The sequence below is a fragment of the Carcharhinus amblyrhynchos genome, chromosome 4 (genome assembly GCF_965287045.1).
Source record: "Carcharhinus amblyrhynchos chromosome 4, sCarAmb.v2.hapA, whole genome shotgun sequence".
NCBI classification, from domain to species: Eukaryota; Metazoa; Chordata; class Chondrichthyes; order Carcharhiniformes; family Carcharhinidae; genus Carcharhinus; species Carcharhinus amblyrhynchos.
This window is the reverse complement of record NC_137327.1, coordinates 51,624,499-51,640,985: the sequence shown is the minus strand read 5'-3', so window position 1 is coordinate 51,640,985 and position 16,487 is coordinate 51,624,499. Positions and strand designations below refer to the sequence as shown.

At 42.9% G+C, this 16,487-nt stretch overlaps 1 protein-coding gene across 1 annotated transcript in view; it reads left to right on the top strand.

The window, feature by feature from the left end:
- The window catches only part of hsf4 (heat shock transcription factor 4), a 97,191-nt gene that overhangs the window by 65,915 nt on the left and 14,789 nt on the right, over window positions 1-16,487 (top strand). The window contains exons 10-11 of the mRNA XM_080187136.1: window positions 5,950-6,055; window positions 11,201-11,266. Coding sequence (XP_080043262.1) covers window positions 5,950-6,055; window positions 11,201-11,266 — 172 coding nt within the window. The remainder of the gene's footprint in view (window positions 1-5,949; window positions 6,056-11,200; window positions 11,267-16,487) is intronic.

Below are 16,487 nucleotides of genomic sequence, written 5' to 3'. Positions count from 1 at the left end.
TACTCTAGCTGTGGTCTCACCAAAGGCCAGCAAGACTTCCTGACTCTTATATCCCAGCCTCCTTGCAGTCACGGCCAATTCAGCAATTGCATTGCAAAATGCTTATGGTACCTGCATGTTAACCTTCTGTGTTACTTATGTAACAACATTCACATCACTCTGAATGTCAACACTTTAAAGTTTTGGATCAACAGCGAACATACGTTACTCGCAGTACATTTATTGAAGACATTACTATTGATCACAGCCAAAGCTTCAAATTTATGGAACCTGTGAAACAGTTAAGGTAAAATGAGAATTCTCTGGCTGGAGATGGAAGTGTTATGCCTGATAGGGGTAAACTACTTTCATTATTGTGTGCTGAAGTAGACAGCTTCCTATAGTCAATGTCAATGAAGCCCAGTATTTCTAACCTCTAGCACTATAGATTCACCCTTTCAGCCCCATTTTCTTGTTTACTTTCTGTGCCCTCCACTGACAAGCTCAGTGGGTAGGTGGCATGCCATCAGTGTTCAGCGTCCAGCCAGGCAATGAGGTATCTTCTCTAATTTTTCTTTCATTACAAAGGGAAATGTCCATAGCCTTAATTCAACTTGCAATGGGTCACGATTTTGAATTTGACATATGTAGAACCATCAGTGCAGATTGAATGTTATAGGTGCTTCCTCAAACTGGTTCACTACTTGGTGCAATGACATGCCTTGGCTATTGTGTGCTTTAAACATCCCTCTTGGCTGCACAACATATGAAAAGCAGGACCAAAACAATAGTTGCTTCATCTTCCAAGTTGCAAGAAAATGAAACAAAGAGGATGAATAGTCGTAAACAGAGAACAGCGGATGCTGGAAATTTGTTTCAGTGAAGCTCAGTGCAAACTTGAGAAAAAAGAGCTCACCTTTGGATTAGCCTGGATCCTTCCAGACTCAGCATTGAGTTCATACTATAAACCCATCTTATTTCCTTTCCTTTTGCTGCTTTTGGTTTTTCTCTTTCTTTCCCTTTAATTTTGCTTTCAGACAACAGTACACCAGCCCTCAGCACACCTTTTGTTTCTTTTTCTTCCTCTGTCACTATTCCCTTGGGGCCTTGAAGAAGGAGACTAAAACTGCACTCAGTACTCCAGGTGCCATCTCACTAAGGCTCTGTGTAATTGCAGAAAGACATCTTTACTCCAGTATTGAAATCCTCTTGCCATGAAGGCCAACATACTTCCTGCCTTCCCAATTTCTTGCTGCCCCTGCAAGCTGTCTTTTACTGACTCATGGACAAGGTTCTAGTTCACTTTGAGCATCACCATTACCAAATTCTTACCTTTTAAAAAATACTCTGCCTTTCTGTATTTTAACTTCACACTTACTCACATTATATTCACTTATTATACACATTATGTGAATGGATAATGAACATAAGAACATAAGAAATAGGAGCAGGAGTAGGCCATCTAGCCCTTCGAGCCTGCCCCGCCATTCAATAAGATCATGGCTGATCGGTTGTGGCTCAATTCCACTTTCCCCCCGCTCCCCATAACCCTTAATCCCCTTGCCTATCAAAAACCTATCTACCCGCGTCTTAAAAATATTTAGCGAGGCAGCCTCCACCACTTCAATGGGCAGAGAATTCCAGAGATTCACCACCCTTTGAGTGAAGAAGTTCCTCCTCAACTCCGTTCTAAACCACCCCCCTTTTATCTTGAGGCTGTGCCCTCTAGTCCTACTGTCCTTTCTGAGCAGGAAGAGTCTCTCCACCTCTATCCTATCCATCCCATTCATCATCTTATACGTCTCAATGAGATCTCCCCTCATTCTTCTAAACTCTAACGAGTACAAGTCTAGTTTATTCAGCCTCTCCTCATAGCTCAACCCCCTCAACTCTGGTATCAGCCTAGTAAACCTCCTCTGCACTCCCTCCAAGGCCAAAATATCCTTGCGTAAGTGCGGCGACCAAAACTGCACACAGTACTCCAGCTGCGGCCTCACCAGTGCCCTGTACAGTTGCAGCAAGACCTCCCTACTTTTATATTCAATCCCCCTCGCTATGAAGGCCAGGTGGAAAAGCAAATTGCGTGGAGGGTGTGGAAAGTCTGCAGAGAGATCTGGATAGGCTGAGTGAGTGGGCGAGGACCTGGCAGATGGAGTAAAATGTTAGCAAGTGTAAGGCTATCCACTTTGGTAGAAATAATAGGAGGGATTATTATTTAAAAGGCGAAAAGCTGCAGCATGCTACAGTGCAGAGGGACCTGGGGATCCTTGTGCATGAATCGCAAAAACCCAGTCTGCAGGTGCAGCAGGTGATCAAGAAGGCAAATGGAATGTTGGCCTTTATAGTGAGGGGGATAGAATATAAAAGCAGGGAGGTCTTGCTGCAACTGTACAGGGTACTGGTGAGGCCGCAGCTGGAGTACTGTGTGCAGTTTTGGTCGCCGCACTTGCGGAAGGATACATTGGCCTTGGAGGGAGTGCAGAGAAGGTTCACTAGGCTGATACCGGAGATGAGGGGGTTGGCCTATGAAGAGAGATTGAATAGACTGGGTCTGTACTCGTTGGAGTTTAGAAGGATGAGGGGGGATCTTATAGAGACATATAAGATAATGAAAGGGATAGATAGGGTAGAGGTAGAGAGATTCTTCCCGCTTAGAAAGGATAGCAGGACTAGAGGACACAGCCTCAAAATAAGGGGGGGACAGTTTAGATTGGAGTTGAGGAGGAACTTCTTCACTCAAAGGGTGGTGAATCTCTGGAATTCTCTGCCCATTGAAGTGGTGGAGGCTACCTCGCTGAATATATTTAAGTCACGGGAATTAAGGGTTATGGGGAGAAAGCGGGAAAGTGGAACTGATCCACTTCAGATCAGCCATGATCTTATTGAATGGTGGGGCAGGCTCGAAGGGCTAGATGGCCTACTCCTGCCCCTATTTCTTATGTTCTTGTGTTCTTATTCCATCTGCCAAGTTGTTGTCTATTCACTTAGCCTGTCCAAGTCTTCTTGAAGCTTCCTTGCATCCTCATCACAACTTATCTTCATACCTAGTTTTGTGTCATCATCAAATTTGGAAATGTGCCATTAGAGTAGAATTTAGAATTTAGAGTAGCTAAGAGTAATGGGCGAGAAGAGGATTGGGAGAGGTTTAAATGTCAACAAAGATTGACAAAGAAGTTGATAAGGAAGGGTAGGAGAAACTATGAAGCTGGGCTAGCGCTTAATATAAAAAAGGATAGCAAGAGTTTTTATAAATATATAAAAAGGAAGAGGCTGGCTAGGGTGAATGTTGGTCCTTTAGAGGATGAGAAAGGGGACCTAGTGGTAGGGGATGGGGATATGGCTAAGGTATTGAATAACTTTTTTGTTTCTGTCTTCACGGAAGAGGACGTGAATAATTTGCCGGGTGTTAGCGATGGAAAGGTGGTAGGACTGGAGGGTCTTAATGACATTACTGTTACTAGAAAGGCGGTGCTCGACAGACTGGAGAGGCTGATTGTGGACAAGTCCCCAGGACCGGATGGAATGCATCCGAGGGTTCTGAAAGAAATGGCGGAGGTGATAGTGGATGCCTTGGTGGTTATTTTCCAAACGTCGCTGGATTCTGGGGAAGTGCCGGATGATTGGAAAACGGCTAATGTTACGCCGTTGTTTAAGAAGGGTGCCAGGCAAAAGGCGGGGAATTATAGGCCGGTTAGTTTAACGTCTGTGGTAGGTAAAATGTTAGAATCTGTCATTAAGGAGGAAATTGCAAAGCATCTTGAAGGGAATTGCTTGATAGAGCAGACGCAGCACGGTTTCATTAAAGGGAAGTCGTGTCTGACAAATTTACTGGAGTTCTATGCGGATGTGTCTAGGGCGGTGGATAGAGGAGAGCCGGTGGATGTGGTCTTTCTAGATTTTCAGAAGGCGTTTGACAAAGTGCCTCACAAGAGGTTATTGCAGAAGGTCGAGGGACATGGAGTTGGGGGTAGGGTGTTAGCGTGGATAGAGGATTGGTTGTCAAATAGGAGGCAGAGAGTGGGGGTCAACGGGTGCTATTCGGATTGGCGGATGGTGACTAGTGGAGTGCCCCAGGGGTCGGTGCTGGGGCCTCAGCTTTTTACCATTTTTATAGATGATCTGGAGGAGGGAACCGAGTGTAGAGTGTCGAAATTTGCTGATGACACCAAGATTGGGGGAACGGCAAATTGTGCGGAGGGTGTTGAGAGTCTGCAGAAGGATCTAGATAGGCTGGGCGAATGGGCCAGGAAATGGCAAATGGAATTTAATGTTGGCAAGTGTGAGGTGGTCCACTTTGGTAGGAAAAATGGTAGGAAGGACTATTACTTACGAGGCGAAAAACTGCAGCAGGTGACGGTGCAGAGGGACCTCGGGGTCCTTGTGCATGAGTCGCAAAAACCCAGCTTGCAGGTGCAGCAGGTGGTCAGGAAAGCGAATGGGATGCTGGCCTTCATAGCGAGGGGGATTGAATATAAAAGTAGGGAGGTCTTGCTGCAGCTGTATAGGGCATTGGTGAGGCCGCAACTGGAGTACTGTGTGCATTTTTGGGCGCCGCACCTGCGCAAAGATATTTTGGCCTTGGAGGGAGTGCAGAGGAGGTTTACTAGGCTGATACCGGAGTTGAGGGGGTTGAGCTATGAGGAGAGGCTGAATAAACTGGGCTTGTACTCGTTAGAGTTTAGAAGAATGAGAGGAGATCTCATTGAGACGTATAAGATGATGAATGGGATGGATAGGATAGAGGTGGAAAGACTCTTCCCGCTCAAAAAAGAGAATAGGACTAGGGGGCACAGCCTCAAGATAAAAGGGGGGCGGTTTAGAACGGAGTTGAGGAGGAACTTCTTCACTCAAAGGGTGGTGAATCTCTGGAATTCTCTGCCCGTTGAAGTGGTGGAGGCTGCCTCGCTAAATATTTTTAAGACGCGGGTTGATGGGTTTTTGATAGGAGAGGGGATTAAGGGTTATGGGGAGAGGGCGGGAAAGTGGAACTGAGCAGCGACAGATCAGCCATGATCTTATTGAATGGCGGGGCAGGCTCGAAGGGCTGGATGGCCTACTCCTGCTCCTATTTCTTATGTTCTTATGTTCTTATTAGGTCCCCGTATCCAAATCATTTATGTGGACTGTGACCACTTGTGGCCCCTGCACTGATCTGTGTGGTACCCCATGAGTAACAGCCTGCCATCCTGAGAATGACCTGTTTATTCCTACTCTCTACTTTCTGTCTATTAATCAGTTTGCGATTTATTGCCAGTATATTACCTCCAATCCCATGTGCTCTAATTTTATTTACTAACCTCCTCCATAAGTCAAACAAAAAGCCTTCTGAAGATCTAAATACACCACATTCGTTGGTTCTCCTTTATCTATGCTACAACTAGCATCCTCAGAAAGCTCCCACCAGGTTTGTCAAATATGATTTCCCTTTCATAAATCCATGTTGACTCTGCCTAATCAAATGGTTATTTGTTAAGTGTCCAATTATCATCTCCTTAGGTTGTAACATTTTCCCTGCTACTGATGCTAAACTAACAGGTCTGGAGTTCTCCGTTTTCTCTTGCTTTCCTGTCTTAAATAATGGAGCTACATTTGCTACTTTACGGTCTGTAGGAACCGTTCCAAAATCTATAAAATTTTGAAAAATAACATCAATGCATCCACTATCTCTGCTGCAACCTTCTTTGACATTCTGAGATGTAGTTTATCTGTTCCAGAGGACTTATCATCCTTCAATCTAATTAATTTTTATTTCAGTTCCTCATTTTCAGTAGTCCCTTGGTTCCCTAATTTTTCTGGGAAATTTTCTGTACCTTCCTCTGTGAAGACAGACACAAAGTAATTGTTTATTTTCTCTGGCATTTCCCAAATCTCTATTTTATAGTCTCTTGTCTCTGCCCATAATGGTCCCACATTTGTCCTTGCTAATCTTTCCCTTTTCACATTTTAACAGAATTCTTTTTGGGTTTACAGAACTGAGGTGCCTGACCACATACAGAGCATTGAGTTGAACCTAGATGGTTTGCATTCACTTCTTGGGAGCCAGCAATATAGCCTCGAGCATTCTACCATTATGCATGTAAGTTTTGGGCCAATACGTCACTCAAATAGGATTCAATTTGGATTTGAAAAAGTTCTTTAAATATTCCAGCTCTCTGAAAACTGAAGAAGTAGTTGACGGTAAATACCCCAGTCACTGCACCACTGATAAACTGTGGCTGCATTGTGAACTATCCACAAGATCCATAGTCAAAACTTGCCAAGGCTTTTCTTGAGTTTTGGAGAAAAATGCTCAGCAGTGGCACAGTGGTTAGCATTGCTGCCTCAGAGCACCAGGGAACTGGGTTCAATTCTAGCCTTGGCTGACTGTGTGGTGTTTGCACATTCTCCCTATGTCTGCATGGGTTTCCTCCAGGTGCACTGGTTTCCTACAATCCAAAGATGTACAGGTTAGGTGGATTGGTCATTCTAAATTGCTTCTTAGTGTCACAAGATGTGTAGGTTAGGGGGATTAGCCATGGTAAATGTGCAGCGTTACAGGGATGCGGGGGGTGGCGTCTGGGTGAGATGCTCTTTTGGAGAGTAGGTGCAGGCTCAATGGGCCGGATGGCCTCTTTATGCACATTGGGTTTGTAAATGAACAAGGGTAGCAGACTTATGGGAACACCGCCAAGGTACAATCCATCTTGATTTTAGTCATATATCATTGTAACTTAACTGGTTGCTAGATCAAAACACTGGAACTTCAGACATGGAAGCTCTGTGAAAGCACTCTCATCAATTGCACTGATTCATAAAGAAGGCCCATCACTTGTCAGTGGCAACTCATGCTGTGCTATGAATACCACTGATGCCCACACTTAAGAATATTGTTTTAAACTATTGAGTGCAGTTTACATGGCAGCTACCACCAGCACCATTCAGTTTTTTTTAGATTGAAAAGTGTAAATTAATGTGTGTTTTATGGCTGTTTTAAAAAGAAAATCTCTGAGATGTTTTTCAGCCAAAGGAAGCTCAGTTCAGAGCTGAAGGTTGAACAGTTTTTCAGCAGGTTGCAGGTTGCTGAAAAACTGGAGTAATTTTATCCCAGCCAGCTGTCATGTGAATAAAACTGTCTCTGAAATCCTCTAGCCCTACTCCCAACTATTGCTGACGTGCCTAGCAGGTATCTTATTAATGTATGTAAATTGGAGTCCTGTGATACCATTAAGCCCCTGATACATTTCCACTCAAAGAGTTGGAAGACCAACCCAGCATCTAACACACTGAGTAAAACTCGATGGGATTCATTTCAGAGGGTCACATGAAGCATTATTTAAAGTGACACTCGGGGACAACTACTTGAATCATAGGGATGTAGGGTTATGTCTGGTCTATAACAACCAGATCCAGCTCTGATTGTTGTAGAGTCATAGAGGTTTACAGCATGGAAACAGGCTCTTCAGCCCAACTTGTCCATCCTGCCCTTTGTTTTTACCACTAAGCCAGTCCCAACTGCCTGTGCTTTACCCATATCCCTCCATATCCATCTCACTCATGTACCTGTCTAAATGCTTTTTAAAAGACAAAATTGTACGTGCCTCTACTACTATCTCTGGCAGTTCGTTCCGGACACTCACCATCCTGTGTGTGAAAAAATTGCCCCTCTGGACCCTTTTATGTCTCTCTTCTCTCACCTTCAACCTATGCCCTCTAGTTTTATACTCCCCTACCTTTGGGAAAAGATTTTGACTATCTAGCTGATCTATGTCCTTATTATTGTATCGACCTCTATAAGATCACCCCTCAGCCTTCTACACTCCAGAGAAAAAAAGTCCCAGTCTATCACCTTCTAACTTATAATTCAAACCATCAAGTCCCAGAAGCATCCAAGTAAATCTTTTCTGCACTCTTTCTAGTTTAATAATATCCTTTCCATAATAGAGTGAGAATCCAAAGAGCTTCTACAAGTACGTAAAGACCAAAAGAGTAACGAGGGCAAGAGTAGAGCTTTTAAAGATCAACAAGGTCATCTATATGTGGATCCACAAGAGATGGGTGAGATCCTAATGAATGTTTCTCATCAGTATTTACTGTTGAAAAAAGCATGGATGTTAGGGAACTTAGGGAAATAAATAGTGATGTCATGAGGAGTGTTTATATTACAGAGGAGGAGGTGCTGGAAGGTTGACAGTGCATCAGGGTAGGTAAATCCCCGGGATCTGATGAAGTGAATTCCAGGACATTGTAGGAGGCTAGAGAGGAAATTGTGGGTCCCCTAGTCGAGATATTTGAATCATCGATAGTCACAGATGAGATGTCTGAAGATTGGAGAGTGGCGAATGTTGTGTCTTTGTTTAAGAAGGGCTGCAGGGAAAAGCCTGGGAACTACAGGCCAATTAGCCTCATATCTGTGGTAAGTAAGTTGTTGGAAGGTATGTTGAGAGATAGGATCTACAGGCATTTAGAAATGCAAAGATTGATTAGGGACAGTCAGCATGGCTTCATGAGTGGAAAATCATGTCTCACAAGGCTTTTGACACGTACCGCATGGTAGGTTGTCGCATAAGGTTAAATCTCACGGGATCCAAGGTGAGGTATCTAAATGGACACAAAATTGGCTTTTTGACAGAAGCCAGAGGGTGGTTGTAGAGAATTGTTTTTCAAACTGGAGGCCTGTGATCAGTGGCGTGGCTCAGAGATCGGTGTTGGGTCCATTGTTATTTGTCATTTATATTAATGATTTGGAATATAGGGGGCATGGTTAGTAAGTTTGCAGATGACATCAAGATTGGTGGCATGGTGGACAGTGAAGAAGGTTATCTTGGATTGCAGCAGGATCTTGATCAATTGGGCCAGTGGCCTGATGAATGGCAGATGGAGTTGAATTTAGATAAATGCGAGGTAATGCATTTTGGTAGACTGAACCAGGGCAGGTCTTACTCAGTTAATGGTAAGGCACTGGGGAGAGTTACAGATCAAAGAGATGTAGGGGTACATGTTCATAGCTCCTTGAAAGTGGAGTCACAGGTGGACAGAATGGTGAAGAAGGCATTCAGCATGCTTTGATTCATTGGGCAGAACATTGAATACAGGAGTTGGGACGCCTTGTTGAAGTTGTACAAGACATTGGTAAGCCCAGACTTGGAATACTGTGTACAGTTCTGATCAGCCTATTATAGAAAGGATATTATTAAACTAGAAAGAGCACAGAAAAGATTTACTAGGATGTTACTGGGACTTGATGGTTTGAATTATAAGGAGAGACTGGACAGACTGGGACTTTTTTCTCTGGAGCATAGAAGGCTATGGGGTGATATTATAGAGGTCTATAAAATAATGAGGGACATAGATCAGCTAGATAGTCAATATCTTTTCCCAAAGGTAGGAGAGTCTAAAACTGGAGGGCATAGATTGAAGGTGAGAGGGGAAAGATACAAAAGAGTCCAGAGGGGCAATTTTTTCAGACAGAGGGTGGTGAGTGTCTGGAACAAGCTGCCAGAGCTGGTAGTAGAGGCAGGTACAATTTTGTCTTTTAAAAAGCATTTAGACAGTTACATGGTTAAGATGGGTACAGAGGAATATGGGCCAAATGTGGGCAAGTGGGACTAGCTTGGGGTTTAACAAAAACGGTAGAATGGACAATTTGGGCCAACAGACCTGTTTCCATGCTGTAAACCTCTATGACTCTATGACCAGAACTGTACACAGTATTCCAAGTGTGACCTTACTAATGTCTTGTACAACTTTAACAAGACATCCCAACTCCTGTTTTCAATGTTCTGACCAATGAAACCAAGTATGCCAAATGCCTTCTTCACCACTCTGTCTATCTGTGACTCCACTTTCAATAAGCTATGAATCTACACCCTGACACCTCTTTGTTCTATAACTTTCCCCAACACCTACTATTAAGTGAATAAGTCCTGCCTGGTTCGATCTACTAAAATGCATGTTAATATTTGTGGCATTTATTGCCCATCCCTAGTTAACCTTTAGAGGATGATTATAGACCACTTTCCGAGGCGCTGCAGACTATAAGGTGAAGGTATTCTTATGGTGCTATTAAATGGAGAATTCCAGAATTTTGAGTCGGTGATGAAGGAATGGTGATGTATTTCCAAATCAGGATGGTGTGTGTCATGGAGGGAATGGTGTTCCCCTCCATTTGCCACTTTCATGCTTTTAGATGATGGAGGCTATGATTGTGCCTTTTGGGTTTTCAAAGGATTTTTGAACTTGGAGATTTCTTGTGTCAGATTTTTGCTTTTGCCTCACTGACTGTGATCATGGACTCTGACCTTATTGTGGGTTGTGTTCTTGCTTATTGTTTTAGTTGGAGGAAGAGAAACAGCAAAAGCACAGCAGTGCCTAAAGGAGATGGGTCACATGGACAGTAGGTGGTCATATGCAGCTGTTGGATAATGAGTGAGAATAAATAATGAATACTGTTAATGATTGCTGTGAAGGCAGTGGGTGTTAGTTCAGAATGAGAGGTAAGATAATGTGCCCATGCAATGCAAGGAAGGGCATTATTCAGGGTGCTGCAGGAGGGAGGAATAATTAGCGTGTGCTATTGAAAAAGAGATGGAGAAATTGAAAGCTGATTTCACCCCTGCTGTTCCTATCAGGTCAAACATTTCCTACATTGAATCCAGGTCCTGGAACTGATGCTTCTGGAATGGGCCATGTGTGATAATAAATTGTTACCATCTGATTCCTTGGATTCTGTCTAGACCTGGACACTCTAGATCCTGTGACATGACAGATCCACTATGTTGGATCTGAAGGCACCTTCTTGATCTTCCTGTCTTGATACTCACCTGTCAGTAATAACCTAGGAGTCAGCTGTAAAGGAATGGTGCTTTGTTGCACAAAAGAAAGACCACAAGCCTGTGATGAACACATTCTGGTCCCGACCAGGCTGTTACAACAATCGGCCCACTCAGGCTTTATAAAAGGCACGGGATACGAGTTCCACTTGATAAGGTAATTACCAATCACTTGGGGGCTTGTCTTCTCCGACTCCTACTGGGAGATTAATCAGGGATTCCCCGTGTAAGTCCTGGGGTTAATCACACTGTCCTTGTCATTGCTGAGTTGTTATGGGCATCTCCCCAACATTCTGCTGTGTTATATCCTGGTTTTGCTGTTTCTGTGGCAATATAAAGAAGAAATAACAAATATATATGAATGAGTAAAATAGCTCCTCTTCATTCACTAAACTAAATTCCTTTTCCTGCAGATCTTTAATCCAAATCTTCCTCTAAATGAGTTGAACCTAACTGACATGGAGGCAAACCTTGCAATGGTAAGAATAGGAATGAAGCAAAATGAATGATCCAGATGTGAGAATGAAGAATAACAAGAATTCAATGTTTTCTAATCCAGTTCCTTACTGTATACTCTTTACAACATGTATAAGTCCAGGGAAACCATTGTATGTGCTCACGTAAACCACCATTGTTCCTAAATCTGGTGCAAACACGAATCTGGTGCAACAGAAGAAGGAAGGATCAAGTTCAGGAATTCGCTCATTCTCTAAATTTCTCTAACTCAGTGACTCAGTAAATGATAGAATCCTTACAATGCAGAAGGTGGCCATTTGATCCATCAAGCCTTCACCAACTCTCTAACACAGTGTCTTACCCAGGCCCTCTCCCCAACCCTAACCCTCTGTTACAGGGATAGGGTTAAATATTAGCCATATTTACCATGGCTAATCCATCTCTTTGGACACTAAGGGGCAATTTAGCATGGCTGATCCACCTATCCTGCACATCTTTGGACTGTGAGAGGAAACCAGAGCCCCCGGAGGAAACCCATGCAGCCTGAGGGAGAATGTGCAGACTCCACACAGATAGTTACCAGTCACTGGAATTGAACCCAGGTCCCTGGCTCTGTGAGGTAGCCAGGCTAACCACTGTGTCACTGTGCCTCCCCTAAATGACAGAGTTCGTGAAATGGGGATGGGCGGTAAATGCTGGCCAATGGCCAAATTCCATGCACAAATATAAAAGTTCAGAGGGAAAATAAATGGTATCAGTTCAAGATACTGAGAGCCCATACAGCCAGACAGACCATAGGGCCCCAGCCAGTGATGAGTTATCTGAGATCTGGAGGAACATTAGCTGATGTGGTACAATTGCTCTCCTGGGCTTCATCACGTTAAGGATTCCTGCCTTCCCCCATCCTCATGCTGCAGTAACAGTGTCAGCCATTGTTCAGTTAGTAGCACTTTCGCCTCTTATTCACAAAGTTCTGAGTTCAGGTCCAACTGCACAAAATTCAAGCCCATCATTTTAGTGTAGTGCTACAGGAGTGCTGCCCTATATTGATAGGCAAAGGGATCTGGGTGTACAGGTACACAGGTCACTGAAAATGGTGATGCAGGTGGAGAAGGTAGTCAAGAAGGCATACGGTATGCTTGCCTTCATCAGCTGGGGTATTGAGTTTAAAAATTGGCAAGTCATGTTGATGCTTTATAGAACCATAGTGAGGCCACACTTGGAATATAGTGTTCAATTCTGGTTGCCACACAACCAGAAGGATGTGGGGGCTTTGGAGAGGGGAAAGAAAAGATTTACCAGGATGTTGCCTGGTATGGAGGGCATTAGCAATGAGAAGAGGTTGGAGAAACTTGGTTTGTTCTCACTGGAGTGACGGAGGTTGAGGGGAGACCTGATAGAAGTCTACAAGATTATGAGAGGCATGGACAGAGTAGGTAGTCAGAACCCTTTTCCAGGATGGAAGAGTCAGTTACTAGAGGGCATAGGTTTAAGGTGCGAGGGGCAAGTTTTAAAAGAGATGTACAAGGCAGATTTTTGACACAGAGAGTGGTGGGTGCCTAGAACTTGTTGCCGGCGGAGCTAGTGGAAGTGAATATGGTAGTGACTTTTAAGGGGCGTCTTGACAAGTACATGAATGAGATGGGAATAGTGGGATATGGTCCCCAGAAGTGTAGGGGGTTTTAGTTAAGTCAGGCAGCATGGTCAGTGCAGGCTTGGAGGGCTGAAGGGTTTGTTCCTGTGCTGTAATTTTCTTTGTTCTTTGTTCTTTGTTAAGAGTGTTATCTTTCGGGTGAAGTGTTAAACTGAGGTCCTAACCAAGGCACTATGTCAAAGAACAGCTGGTATTCCCTGGTATTCTACTCAACATTTTCCTTAATCGGCATTATAAAAAACAGATTATTTGGTCATTAACATGTTGTTATTTATGGAAATTTGTTGTGTGCAATTTGGCTCCTCCATTCATTACTTTATAACAATGACGACACGTCAGCTATGAAGTTCTTTGGAACATCCTGTGGCTGTGAAAGACACAGACCTTTTTTAACTTTAGTGGGCACATACTTATTATACCCATCTCTAATCATTTGTAGGTAGCAGCTTGCCAGGCCACTGCAGAGGGCATTAAGTATCGTCCAGGGGGTGGACTAACCTGTTGACCAGTTGGGATATGGATGCCTAGTTCCCCTTTGTGAACCAGTTGAATTTTCACAACAATTTGGAATCTTGCATGGTTATTTTGTCTGGTGTCTCACACAATTATCCGATTTATTGAATTCAATTCAACAATTTGCAATTTCTAAGAGTAGCATAATGACCACTAGAAAATCATAGAATATCTATAGAACAAAAGGAGGCCATTCAGCCCACCATGTCTCTGTCAGCACCTGCAACAGCAATCCAGTTAATCCCACATCTTTCCCTGCAGCTCTGCAATTTTATTCTTATTTTTAGGTGCTTATCCAATCCCCTTTTGAAATCTAAGATTTGATCTGCCTCTTCCACACTGTCAGACACTGTATTCCAAATCAGAACCACTTGCTGCATACAGACGTTTTCCTCATGTTTCCATTAGATCTTTTGACATGCATTTTTAAATCTATGCCCTCTGCTTCTCAACCCTCTGCTAATGAGAATGATTTCTCTCTATACACTGCTCTCAACCATTGCTTCTCTAAGGAGAATAACTCCAGCCTTTTCAATCTATTCATGTAACCAATACCCCTCATACCTGAACAATTCTTGTAAATCTTTTCTGCATTCTCTCAGAAGCTTTCACATCATTCCTAAACTGTGGTGACCAAAACAGGACACAATATTCCAGTTGAGACCAAACTAGTGTTTTATAAAGTTTCATCCAACCTTCGTTGCCTTTATACGCTTCCAGAGCCCAGGATTTTGAATTTTTTTTAACCACTTCCCCAATCTATTCTCCCACCGTCAATAATACCCCCAGGTCATAGAGTCATAGAGGTTTACAGCATGGAAACAGGTCCTTCACCCCATCTTATCCACCCATTCTACCAGTCTGTCGATGGGCGGAACTTTACCAAACGTCTGCCCGAGTTTCACATGAATAGAGAATGCTGTTCTCCGAGCCTCACCTGACCCCGGAATCAGGGCAGATGGGCCTATAAAATTCCAGCCTATGTCTGTTGTAGTTTATGACTGCCTTCCTCACAGCTCACAATATTTCCAAGATTTATGTTATCTGCAAACTTTGAAATTATGTGCCTATACCCAAGTCTTTGTCATTAAAAGATATCAAGAAAGTAAAACGTCCTAGCATTGAGTCCAGGGAACCCATTGTATACCTTCGTCCAATTCAGAAAATAACCATTCACCACTACTCTGTTTCTTGTCACTGAGTCAACTTCATATCCATGCAACAGCCTTCCCTTTTATTTTATGGTTTTTAAGGGAAGGTGGTGGTGCAATCGTATTGTTACTGGACTAGTAATCCAGAGACCTAGTGTAATGCTCTGGAGACCTGGGTTCAAATCCCACCACAGCAGATGGTGGAGTTGTCGGTTGTTTTAATTGGAAAAAATCTGCCGTTCCTAACTAGTCTAGTCTACATGCAACTTCAGATCCACAGTGATTTGGTTGAAATACCCTCTGAAATGGCCAGCAAGCCACTCAGTTCAAGGGCAAAAATGCTGGTCTTGCCAGAGATGTCCACATCCTAGGAAAGAATAAAGGAAAAAAATTGCAGGCAAATCTAATATGTGACACTTTGTCAAATGTCTTTTGGAAGCCCATATTGACCACATGAGCTGCATTATCTTCATTAATCTGCTTTGCTACCAAAACACTCAATTAAGTGGATTAGACACAATTTGCTTTTAACAAACCTGTGCTGATTTTCCTTAATTAATTCATATTTGTCTAAATGATTATTAATTTTGCCCCAGTTTATTGATTTTGATAGAATTTATCCTTACACCTTTTCTTTGAACAAGGGTGCTCCAGTCCTCTGGTACCACACCTGTATCAAAGACTAAATGGAAAATTGTGGCCAATCTCTCTAAATTTTCCAACTTTACTTCCCTCTGATGCATTCTATTTGTTTCTTATTACCTACAAATAAAGCTAACCTTTCTAATATCTCCTTTTCATTAATTCTTAGTTAATTTATTTCCTCAACTACTTCCTCAATTCCTTGGTTAACATAAAGGCAAAATACCATTTAGGATCTCAGCCTCAATGTGGATATCCCCTTTTCGGTGCCTAATTGACTCCACCCTCCTCTTGCTCTTATATTATTTAGGTGCCTATAGAAAACTTCTGGATTCCTTTTCAAGTTAGCTGCCAGTCTGTCCTCATGCTCTCTATTTGCCTTCCTAATTTCCTTTTCACTTCTCTGAACTTTCTATTTTTATCCTCATTCTCACTTGTATTTCTGTCATGGGTCCTGTTAGCTCAGTTGGTTTATGATTCAGAGCAATTCCAGTGTCAGCTGAGGTTACTTATGAAGGCTTCCGCCTTCTCAAACTTGTTCCTTGCCTGAGGTATGGTAATCCTCAGGTTGAATCACCACCAGTCACCTCTTCCCCTCAAAGAAGACAGCAACCTGTGGTCATCTGGGACGAAGGCGACTTTACCTTTCTTTACCTATTTCTGTCATTTCCACCATTTTTCAGCTTCCTCTTATCCGCCATCTCTTTCATCACCCAGGTTATCTTGTCTTTCCCCCTCATGTAAATCCACCTTGACTGGTGCCAAACCATTTCCTCTTTAAAAGCGGCCTCGTGTTCCATTACAGCCTTGCTTGCTATTATTTGATTCTTATTTACATGGTACAGGTTCATTGTCAACCCACTCCAATTCATTATTTACTATTTTTACTCCGGATTGCTCTTTGCCCCTTTCCATAGCTCAGATTAAATCTCAAGATACTATGATCACTGTTTTTTCAACATTCCCCTATTGACACTAGATCCACTTGGTCCAGCTGTTACCCAGAACCTGCAAAGTCACCTTCCTCATTGGGCTGGAAAAATACTGATCAAGAAAATTACCTATACTGCATTACCATAAATAATCTGTTAAGCCCTGTATTCTGTTCTCTTTAATATCTTTGTCTAATTTCCCCGTAAATGCGTCAATACAACTGCTGTATAAATAAACATATTTGTTGTTATTGATGTACATTTATTGTACTGGGATCCAATGTTGGATGAAGACAGCATCAGGCTTAGTCATTATTCAACCCCACAACCAAACAGCCTTCTCAATTTGTTG